Here is an 11,446-nt window from a genome sequence, read left to right as displayed (position 1 = left end):
ACCTGGTAGAGGAAGCGCTGGCTGAACTGGTGCATGGCGCCCTGCAGCTGGCTGCGCTGGCTCTGCCACTGCTGGTAGTTTCGCACAGACTCGGCTGTAGGCCTCTGCCACGTGGTGGTTCTGGTGTTGTGGTCCACATAGTAGAACCTGCCCCGCTGGTCCACTCGTTTCTCCCAGCTGCAAGGGGGGGACGCAGAAAGGGTTAGTCGGGGCAGCGACGGGCGCTGTGCCTTTCAACAAGATTTTATTAATCGCTTCAAGAGTGGGTGGTTGCATCGAAAAGCTGCTGATAGCAACGGTACTTATTTATGGAGACGAGGAAAGAGAAACAGACGAGAAAAGGAAGGAAAACACAGCGAGGAGGCAGATAGAGAGTAGGATTCAGGAAAGGAAAAGAGGGAGGCATAAGGAATGTTTCCGATGGAAAACTGTTTCATGCTTCCTTTTTAAGGATGTTTTTAAGATTATTCCAAAGTCTCAATCTTGCTTTGGATTAATGCTCCAGTAAATCACCTAAAAATCAGCTGTAAGAGACAGAGACTGAAGCTAGCTGAATTTTGTTTTAGTACGTTATCACTTTAGCTTAGCCTGAAATATCAAGTCGTTTATTCTCCTGAAGCCGACGCCTGGCGTTACGCATGATGAGTAAAAACAATGGAGTATTGTCAGGTTTCTGACTGAGACTAACCATGTCCTTCATGCGAGTGCTCAGTTGTTTATGTACATGCTATTCTTCCCCTGAGACAGGAGGTCTGGACTTGGACTGAGATAGTGACAGTCTACTTAAAGACAAACACACAAAGAATAGACCCACAGAGGACAAACACACGAACAAAGCCCCCCTCCCCAACACACCAGGACCGACTGCTGCTCTGCTGCTATTCTTGTATCTCTGACTTAAGTTCAACAGAATTTGGTAAAGAGAAAACAGCATCGACTTCCGAAGGCTAAAAACACTCACTGCAGATACAGACCAGCTTAAAAAAAATCCAAATGCACACAGACAGCCTCAGAGAGAAAATAAATAATCGTGCACAGCAGCACCACACCTCCACTCTTGTCTTGCTACGTTTTTTCTTTTTACCTTTCATATATTTGGAGAACAGCACAACTGCTACTTAACGACTGATTGAAATCAGCATAATACAAGCAGTGTAGCTGGCTCACACAGAATCAGTATGACTGGAGCCGCTGCCTTTCAGTTTGTCTAAAGTCCAGGACCACTCGCTCCAAACTCTCCAAACAGGCTCAGTTTTGTTGCACTGAAGCATGTATGCAAACTCACATTCAGGGTGCAGGAGAAGAACTGCATGGAAGATTTAGTTTACCAACCGAGGCTAAGAGTTTACTTGCTGCATCATGTTTTATTGGATGCCTGCATATTTATGGTAATAATTTTCATCTGTTGGGTATTTTAACCTTTAGTGCCCAGCAGAACAAGCTCACAGTGAGATGGAAGAAAATAAAAGATATGCAACAGAAGATCCTGGACTTGGTTGCATCTTAGGACAAAGACACACATTACACATTTCTCAGGACAAACAATCTTCTTGAAAAGTAACATGCATAGTTAGATCAAGGTAAGTGGAAATAATTCGTTTTAATGCCAGAAATAATAATTTTTCATCTACTTGTTAAATTGTTAATGATGGGGGAAAAAGTACAGTTCAAATTATTTTTTAAGTCGGGCTTTTTAGTTCTAATAGCCAGACAGCAGCCCTATGTTCAAAAGTTAGTAACTAAAAAATGGTAACAATTACAATGAAAGTAAGCGATCCAATAATTTAATTAGATAAATTACTATTACATATATAATATTTAACCCTCTGGCCTTGTTAAAAATCACTACCCTTTCAGCTTGTTCGTGGCCAAAAATGGCCACCCCTTGTTTACGTTTACAAAATGCTATAAAATTCATATATATTAAGAAAAATTCCCACTTTTTTTGACATGATTTTTTAGATTAGTACCAGTGCTGTTCATGAAAATCAAAATTTCATTCAAATTCATAATTTTAACCCTTTAAATACCAGTTAGATCACATAATCCTAGGAACTCATAAATGGAAAAAATCACAAAACCCCAATTTTTTTCCAAATAAAACATGCCATCTGATTTACTTTCTAACCATGATGGAGGTTAGATGCATAGCAATAATTAACAGTATCAATGACTTTTATACATCTTTGTTTTTTTGTGCAGTGACAGAAAAACATAAAAACTTCCTCTCAGCTTGTTCGTGGCCAAAAATGGCCACCCCCTGTTTACATTTACAAAATGCTATAAAATTCATATATATTAAGAAAAATTTCCACTTTTTTTGACATGATTTTTTAGATTAGTACCAGTGCTGTTCATCAAGACCAAAATTTCATTCAAATTCATAATTTTAACCCTTTAAATACCAGTTAAATCAAATAATCCTAGGAACTCATAAATGGAAAAAATCACAAAACCCCAATTTTTTTCCAAATAAAACATGCCATCTGATTTACTTTCTAACCATGATGGAGGTTAGATGCATAGCAATAATTAACAGTATCAATGACTTTTATACATCTTTGTTTTTTTGTGCAGTGACAGAAAAACATAAAAACTTCCTCTCAGCTTGTTCGTGGCCAAAAATGGCCACCCCCTGTTTACATTTACAAAATGCTATAAAATTCATATATATTAAGAAAAATTTCCACTTTTTTTGACATGATTTTTTAGATTAGTACCAGTGCTGTTCATCAAGACCAAAATTTCATTCAAATTCATAATTTTAAACCCTTTAAATACCAGTTAAATCAAATAATCCTAGGAACTCATAAATGGAAAAAAATCACAAAACCCCAATTTTTTTCCAAATAAAACATGCCATCTGATTTACTTTCTAACCATGGTGGAGGTTAGATGTATAACAATAATTAAAAGTATCAATGAGTTTTATGCATCTTTGTTTTTTTGTGCAGTGACAGAAAAACATAAAAACTTCCAAAAATGGCCACCCCCTGTTTACATTTACAAAATGCTATAAAATTCATATATATTAAGAAAAAGTTCCCCTTTTTTTGACATGATTTTTTTAGATTAGTATCAGCGCTGTTCATCAAGACCAAAATTTAATTCAAATCCTGACTTTTAACCCTTTAAATCACAGTTAAATTACATAATTTTAATGATTTACAAAGGGATAAAAGCATAAAATCCCCATTTTTTTCCTAAATAATACATGCAAACTGATTTATTTTCTAACCATGATGGAGGTTAGATGCATAGCAATAATTAAAAGTATCAATGAGTTTTATGTATCTTTGGTTTTTTGTGCAGTGACAGAAAAAAAAAAAAAAAATCCCTCTAATTTTGTTCGTGGCCAAAAATGGCCACCCATGTTTACGTTTTCAAAATACTATAAAATTCATATATATTAAAACATTTTTCTACTTTCATTGACTTGATGTTTTAGATTAGTATCAGTGCTGTTCATCAAGACCAAAATTTAATTCAAATCCAGACTTTTAACCCTTTAAATACCAGTTAAATTACATAATTTTAATGATTTACAAAGGGATAAAGGGATAAAGGGATAAAAGCATAAAATCCCCATTTTTTTCCTAAATAATACATGCAAACTGATTTATTTTCTAACCATGATGGAGGTTAGATGCATAGCAATAATTAAAAGTATCAATGAGTTTTATGTATCTTTGGTTTTTTGTGCTGTGACAGAAAAACAAAAAAAACCTCTCATTTTGTTCGTGGCCAAAAATGGCCACCCATGTTTACGTTTTCAAAATACTATAAAATTCATATATATTAAAACATTTTTCTACTTTCATTGACTTGATGTTTTAGATTAGTATCAGTGCTGTTCATCAAGACCAAAATTTAATTCAAATCCAGACTTTTAACCCTTTAAATACCAGTTAAATTACATAATTTTAATGATTTACAAAGGGATAAAGGGATAAAGGGATAAAAGCATAAAATCCCCATTTTTTTCCTAAATAATACATGCAAACTGATTTATTTTCTAACCATGATGGAGGTTAGATGCATAGCAATAATTAAAAGTATCAATGAGTTTTATGTATCTTTGGTTTTTTGTGCTGTGACAGAAAAACAAAAAATCCCTCTCATTTTGTTCGTGGCCAAAAATGGCCACCCATGTTTACGTTTTCAAAATACTATAAAATTCATATATATTAAAACATTTTTCTACTTTCATTGACTTGATTTTTTAAATTAGCACCAGTCCTAGTCATGAAAACCAAAATATAATTCAAATTTAGATATTATACGCTTTGAACTGGGTGTGGTTCCCAATCAGCCAGAGTTCACACCCAGTTTCACACCTTGGCTCAGGCGATTAGAGGATCATCAGGGGGTCCCTTTGTCCCTCTTGGGGTGGGGGGGACACTCCCACCTTCTTGCCATATTGCCAGAATAAATGGTCTGGAAGCTGTTAGGTTGACTTACAGCAGTAGCAACGTCTGCACCTGCATAAACTCCAGGACACGTTTACAAACAGTGTTTGTTGTTGTTTGCGCTGCAGCTGCAGGTTTGAACTGTGCAAAATGTCCTGTGATTGGGGTTTTTTTTGTTTTTGTTTTTGTTTCTAGAGTTAATATTTTGGGTATGGTCTCTTTTTATGAAAAATACAAGAGTAAAAGTGCTTTTCACATGTGCTTCAAAGCTAAGTTTGACTGGGAACCTCAAAGCTCAATATCCTGCATCCACAGGAATTCACTGCAGCCTATGTAATGTTTGATGCGTCATTATTTATTCCAGTCTATCTTGCAAATACATGTTTGTGCTGCAATGTCATGCACAAACACAAACTATCAGATCCTTAAGACCAAACCTATGTCAAAATTGTTTCATTATATTGGTCCATTGGAGTGTGGTAACCCATCAACCCCACCTAGTGGAAACCAAGAATATTACATGAAATTGCTTGCTTGGCAGAAAATGGGCCAAGGATGTCATGTGGTAGAAAAAATGAAAAACTACAATTTTCATGTGTTGAGTTTAGAATGAAAGCAATTTTACCTAAATTGCATGCTATAGTACTGCCAGTAACAAGGAATCAAAAAAGGTGGTTATAATGGGTTTCAATTGGCCAAAAATGGCCACGATCAGTAAAACAGGAACAAATTGGTGTATAGTGAATATTATTGACATTATTAAGTTGAAATGTTGAAAATTAAAAAAATTTTAAAAAATGCACACCTTTGGAAAGTTTCATTCCATTTGCATTAACAGAACAAAAATGGTTGAAAACCGAATAAAGAAAGTGGCCAAAAATGGCCAGATAGAGACCAGAGGGTTAATAACACTCCCAACACTGCTGAGCTCTCTAAGAACTTGATATGATATTTTATATGATACTAATGGGTGACGCAGTGCATGAATGTAAACACAGACAAACCAGGAGGATCATGTGACAGCCCCGGCAGAGAAGTCTCTTTCTCAAGGACACTTCAGTAACACGGATGACTGCAAACACAGCGAGTTATTTGGTGGAGGGACAGTCTGTCTGACCACGATGCCTCTGAGCTTTCTTTAAAATGCACAAGAAAACTCTGCCCCCTCTCTGATATTAGCGCTGGCTTGTTATTTACTGGAGCCGAGGAAAATCCCAGAGCCCACAGAGGCCCGTCTGAGTCTCTCTTCTGTTGGGCTATCTGTCTCTGACGCTCTGTACCAGTTATGGTACCATGTCATTAACCATCTACTATTTCTTGGAAGACTACAGTCCCATCACCATGTTCAGATCATACAGTACAGTGTTGAGCTTCGTTTGAACAGTTCAATCATTATTTAGAACTGTGTCGATCAAAAGCAACACTTATTAGCTCTGTCTCCTGTCTGTGCTTGAGTTACTTAAACTGCTGAATTATTGGTGGGAAAAAATAGTAAAAATGGAGTTAGTTGCATCTTCAAGCGGCTGAGATGATTTCTTCTATAGAGTGGACTCAGAGTTAGTGTGAGGAGTGCAGACAGCCTGGAGCCGCTGCTCCTTATATCAAAAGGCCAAAGCTGGTGGTTCAGGCATTGGGATGGGACTGGGATGCCACCTTGATTTCAATTCAATTCAATTTTATTTATATAGCGCCAAATCACAACAAAAGTCGCCTCAAGGCGCTTCATGATACAGAGAAAAACCCAACAATCATATGACCCCCTATGAGCAGCACTTTGGCGACAGTGGGAAGGAAAAACTCCCTTTTAACAGGAAGAAACCTCCGGCAGAACCAGGCTCAGGGAGGGGCGGGGCCATCTGCTGTGATTGGTTGGGGTGAGAGAAGGAAGACAGGATAAAGACATGCTGTGGAAGAGAGACAGAGGTTAATAACAGATATGATTCAATGCAGAGAGGTCTGTTAATACATAGTGAGTGAGAAAAGTGACTGGAAAAGAAAAACTCAATGCATCATGGGAATCCCCCGGCGGTCTACGTCTATTGCAGCATAACTAAGGGAGGATTCAGGGTCACCTGGTCCAGCCCTAACTATATGCTTTAGCAAAAAGGAAAGTTTGAAGCCTAATCTTGAAAGTAGAGATAGTGTCTGTCTCCTGAATCCAAACTGGAAGCTGGTTCCACAGAAGAGGGGCCTGAAAACTGAAGGCTCTGCCTCCCATTCTACTTTTAAATACTCTAGGAACAACAAGTAGGCCTGCAGAGCGAGAGCGAAGTGCTCTAATAGGGTGATATGGTACTACAAGGTCATTAAGATAAGATGGGGCCTGATTATTTAAGACCTTGTATGTGAGGAGCAGGATTTTGAATTCAATTCTGGATTTAACAGGAAGCCAATGAAGGGAAGCCAAAACTCTTGCTGCAGCATTTTGGATTAGCTGAAGGCTTTTCAGTGAGTTTTTTGGACATCCTGATAATAATGAATTGCAGTCGTCCAGCCTGGAAGTAATAAATGCATGAACTAGTTTTGATGCATCCTCTTTTGGAAGTTTTTTTGTGAACACACTGCAGAGATTATGTATCTCATCTGGCCTTTAAAGCAAGTCTAGAATATCCTCTTTAGTCATAATTTCTCCAGAGTATCTTAATAGTTTTAAGTTTTAAAACTTAAAGTTAAGAGAGACCTTATTTCTCCCATATTAGATTCTCTTCATTGGCTCCCTGTTAAATCCAGAACCAAATTGAGGTGATGACTAATCAGGCTGCGTCATATCTCAAAGACCTTATAGCACCGTATCAATCAATTAGAGCACTTTGCTCTCAGACTGCAGGCTTACTTGTGATTTTTAGGATATTTAAAAACAGACATCTGGAGAACCAGCTTCCAGTATAGATCTGGAAGACAGACACCCTCTCTACTTTTAAGATTAGGCTTCAAAGTTTACATTTTGATAAAGCATATAGTTAGGGCTGGACCAGGTGACCCCTGAATCCTCCCTTAGTTATGCCAAAATACGTCTAAGCTACTGGGGGCTTCCCATGATGCACTGTGTTTCTTCTTCACTCACAATGTGTTTATATACCTCTTTGTATTGAATCATTAGTTATTATTAATAATCTGTCTCTCTTCCACAGCGTGGCTTCGTTCCTTCTTCCTCACCTCACCCCCAAACGGTCACAACAGACGGCCGCCCCTCCCTGCTGAAGGTTTCTTCTAAAAGAGAGTTTTTCTTTCCCATTGTCGCCAAGCGCTTGCTTATAGGGGGATGTAGCACTTTAAGATGACTGTTGTTGTGATTTTGTACATTATAAATACAATTTAATTCAAAAGAAGTAAACTGAACAGAATTAAAATGCAGGAATTTATACCTTTAGGTGTATCGTTAACCAACAAACAGTGGATAGTCAAAAAACAGGACAGAAAAGGTAATCTCACACAGGTTTCCCGTGGAGGGCAGAATGGGATTAAAGCTTCAGGCCGGGCTCGGTCATGATAGCTTCAATCTGAACTCTGGTTTGTTTAGCATCAAAGAACAAATACTGTTGCTCAGTAACACAGCCACAGATCTGACTACTGCTTAAGGCTTTGTTAAGTTTTTCAGACTGACTTTTTAAAGTGGAAATCACGGCTACACTTTGGTCTGGCATGCTGTACTTCTTCTTAACTCTAACCATTTTAGTCAAGATGTAATCATTTGATGTTTTGAAATGCTATACTGGATATAAACAAAAGCTTTTCAGTTTAGTCTGTTTGGTCTAAAGAAATCTTTGAGCTTGTGACGTGTTCCTGCTCACAAACCCTGCAAATGATATGATGAAGAACGATGTGAGAAGCTCTCTTCAGTCTGGCTATGGATTGCTTTCTTTAAAAAACACTATTGCCTAACTACCCCACCCCCTTCATCCTCTAAACAGCTCCTGATGTGTACATCTGGAGCGTTAGCGCGGTATTAGCTTGCTAATTGATCCTCTGAAGGGCCACAACGGCCATCTGCCAGCACAGTGGTGGATGGAAGTACATGTGGCATGAAGAAAGGACTTTTGTTCTCTGGGCCCCCACGCTCTCGTTCCTTGTATGGAAAATCTGAGATGGAGGTGGAGGTTTGGGGGGGCAACCTTTTCCTAAAAACAGCCTCTCTTTCTCTCTGTCACCCAGTCAAACGCTCTGAAAATCAATCAATACTCACTCCAAGTAAAAATGTCGTAAATGGGCTGAACTCTGGCAGAACGCTGTACTCCAGAAGAGGGAGAAACAGCGTTCTCCTTACGATGCCTCAGCACACAAACGCTACGATCAAGCTGCAGCGTTAAGCACAGTTACAGTGCAATGTGTGTGTTTATGCCAGAGAACATATAACGTGCTCTTAATAAAACACGAAGCTTTGATCGGGCAGAAACCAAGACTGCGAGGGAACTTTATATGTTCAGCTTTAATTTTAAAGTCACAGTCCACCCAGAACTGAAATTCTTGTGGCAAGTTCACTTCAATGGAATTGCTCCAATCAGAGCTCACAGGGGTCAGATGCCCCTCCCACCAACTCAGAGGCTGTTTAGGCTCGTTTCAACAGAACGCTGTCAACTTCAGCAGCCAGTCAGCTGATGTGCTTCACAAGGGCCTCAGAACAATAAAGCGTCTCTCATTTCCTTCTGTCCCACGACACCTCTGCTTGCTTTTCCATCGTCGACACTGCTGACTCACACACTCCACTGCTGTTTAGTCATAATAAACTCCATTCTCTTTTGGCCAGTTTTGCTTTTTTCTTTGATAAAACATTCTTTTTTTTGTCATTTTGACTTTGATGTTTCAGGAATGATTTAGGCATCGGCCTAAATCGTTGTGGCACAGGGAATTTCAACCAAGTCCAGTTTAAACCTAATGTCCTCAACCGTTCGGTGCAGGGGAAAGAGATCAAACTGCACCTTTATTGTCTACCTATGCTGACGTGCGAGCCTGGAACAGAAACAGTACGGCGTGATTTCAACCTGGAACAGAACTCCACTTGTTTATCTTCGGCGGGTTTTTTTTGTCTACATGCTGAACTCCGCTGTTGTTCCTTTTCCCGAACAAGCCAACTTTTTACACAATCAGCTCTCAACCTACGCAAAGTGTCATTACCACTGGGCAAGGACGGCACACAAGTGGGCCTCTGTATCTTCTGTAATTACCATAATCCTCCTCTCTATGCAGCCAAATAGACACAAATGTCAGACCATTAATCTGGCATAAATGGTTATTTAAGGACAGATCCTGCTTTTCCCCAGTTACGTTACTGTCAGATGGTGAAGCTAAAAAAAAAAGTGGCCACAGATATCAGAGGAAATGGTTATTTTCAGACAGGTGATGACTGAATGCCCTTTAGTTTACAGAAAGGAATGTTAACACATGCATTAGCCTAACTTTACGTAACCCTAAACAACCAGTGCACTGATGGAGAAAACACATTTAAAAGTGCTACGGGCGCACCCCGGTGGCAGTGGTCTCTCCCACGTTGTGGTTTTGGTGTTGTGGTCGACGTAGTACACTCTGCCATGAGGCAACACCCTCTGCTCCCAGCTGCACAAAGAGAGAAGAGACAAGCACGCACAAATATTCATTTACTATCACACCGAATACATTCCAGCAACGAGATATCCAAGATTTTCTTAGACTGCCAAATACATCTTAGGTTTTTTTGTTTTGTTTTTAAAGTAGTCAGGGAGTGTCCCTTAATGTAATAAACCTCTAAATGTATGTCGCTCACCTGCGGCCATCCACACACTTAACCCTTTAAGACCTGCCATAGAACCAAGTCCGCCAGAGCTTATATTATATTTTTACATGCTGTAGAGCCATTTTTGGGAGCATTTCAAGTTGCTATACATCAATACAACCATTATAGCCCAAATTTTAATAATATGTCTGCATTAAGTGGATAGTAATTACATAAATTGCAAAAAAGTGCAATAAACTACAAAAAAATTTAAAATCGTTTTTGATTTTTTAACATATATTTCTAGTTAGAGAAATTTAAGAGGCTTATCCCTCAAAACTGTAAATACAAAAAAGTTGCACAAAATAGTTTCCCACCACAGGAAATTTATTTTGAGTGTCTTCATAGTTTTATTTTTGAAATACACCAATTTTTATATACTGCAGGAAAAACGAAAATAAATATTATTGTGCAAATTTGCAAAAAAGCAGCATATGCATCAAAATAAACTATTTCCAGCAGTGCAATATGAGTCCTAAGCATCCCAGAAACGACACAGAAAGTCATAAAGTCAAAGATAACTTTTAAAAACACCAGTATAGACTCATGAGGCCCTGATGGTAAAACAACTACATTTCTGCGAAAATGACGTCACTTCCGGTTTCGGGCAAGTAATGGCGGACATGCAAAAGTTCGCGCTGACGTCTATTCCAACGTAGGAAGTGTTATGAACAGCTGATCGGATCGGCAAAGCGTGTTTCTGGAATATTATGTTTTTGTTGCTGCAAGTGCTTTTTATGCAGTTTTTGCAAAGTTATATGTGGAAGGAAACTGTGACCGAGGACAAGCTGATGGCATAAGATGTAAGTACAACTCCTCAGGTTTCATATGCAAAAGGAATTATTGCGCTAGCTTACGTGGTTGCAGAGCTACCGGGATTTAAAAATAGTTACGCAAAACAGAGCGTGCCCGCTCCGACCGGTTTTAAAGGGTTAAACTTTTTAGGGGCACTGACTCAACAAGTGTTGCTGAAGTTTTATCCTCTCTAAAAAAAATCATTCACCTCTACCTCTGTAAACACACGACTCACCCTGGAAACACCGTTTTAGTCTATCAGTAAAATATTATTTTCTGACATATTGGTGGAAGTCATCTTATTCATCTGATAACTATCAATGAATCCCTGCTTTTAGGTTGAAACTGCAAATATACACACACTACGCAGATTCTTACAAAACTATTGGAAGATTTGACTGGGCTCAGAGTTTCAGAGGCAAATATGGTGCTGGTAATAAAACTAATAAAACTGAAAAAGGTGAAGTAAGCTACAAGAAGCAAATATATATATAGA

At 38.5% G+C, this 11,446-nt stretch overlaps 2 protein-coding genes across 3 annotated transcripts in view; both read right to left on the bottom strand.

Annotated features, from left to right (window-relative positions):
- The window catches only part of LOC146513572 (uncharacterized), a 77,525-nt gene that overhangs the window by 16,591 nt on the left and 49,488 nt on the right, over window positions 1-11,446 (bottom strand). The gene's annotated exons all lie outside the window — the stretch shown is intronic.
- The window catches only part of wwp2 (WW domain containing E3 ubiquitin protein ligase 2), an 84,647-nt gene that overhangs the window by 38,727 nt on the left and 34,474 nt on the right, over window positions 1-11,446 (bottom strand). For both annotated transcript variants that reach the window (XM_085168682.1, XM_085168683.1), the window contains exons 9-10: window positions 9,870-9,959; window positions 3-177 (exon numbers count right to left, since the gene is read on the bottom strand). In XM_085168682.1, the coding sequence (XP_085024808.1) occupies window positions 3-177; window positions 9,870-9,959 (265 nt within the window). The remainder of the gene's footprint in view (window positions 1-2; window positions 178-9,869; window positions 9,960-11,446) is intronic.

This window comes from Neolamprologus multifasciatus, chromosome 7 (genome assembly GCF_963576455.1).
Source record: "Neolamprologus multifasciatus chromosome 7, fNeoMul1.2, whole genome shotgun sequence".
NCBI classification, from domain to species: Eukaryota; Metazoa; Chordata; class Actinopteri; order Cichliformes; family Cichlidae; genus Neolamprologus; species Neolamprologus multifasciatus.
This window is presented reverse-complemented; position numbering and strand designations above follow the sequence as displayed.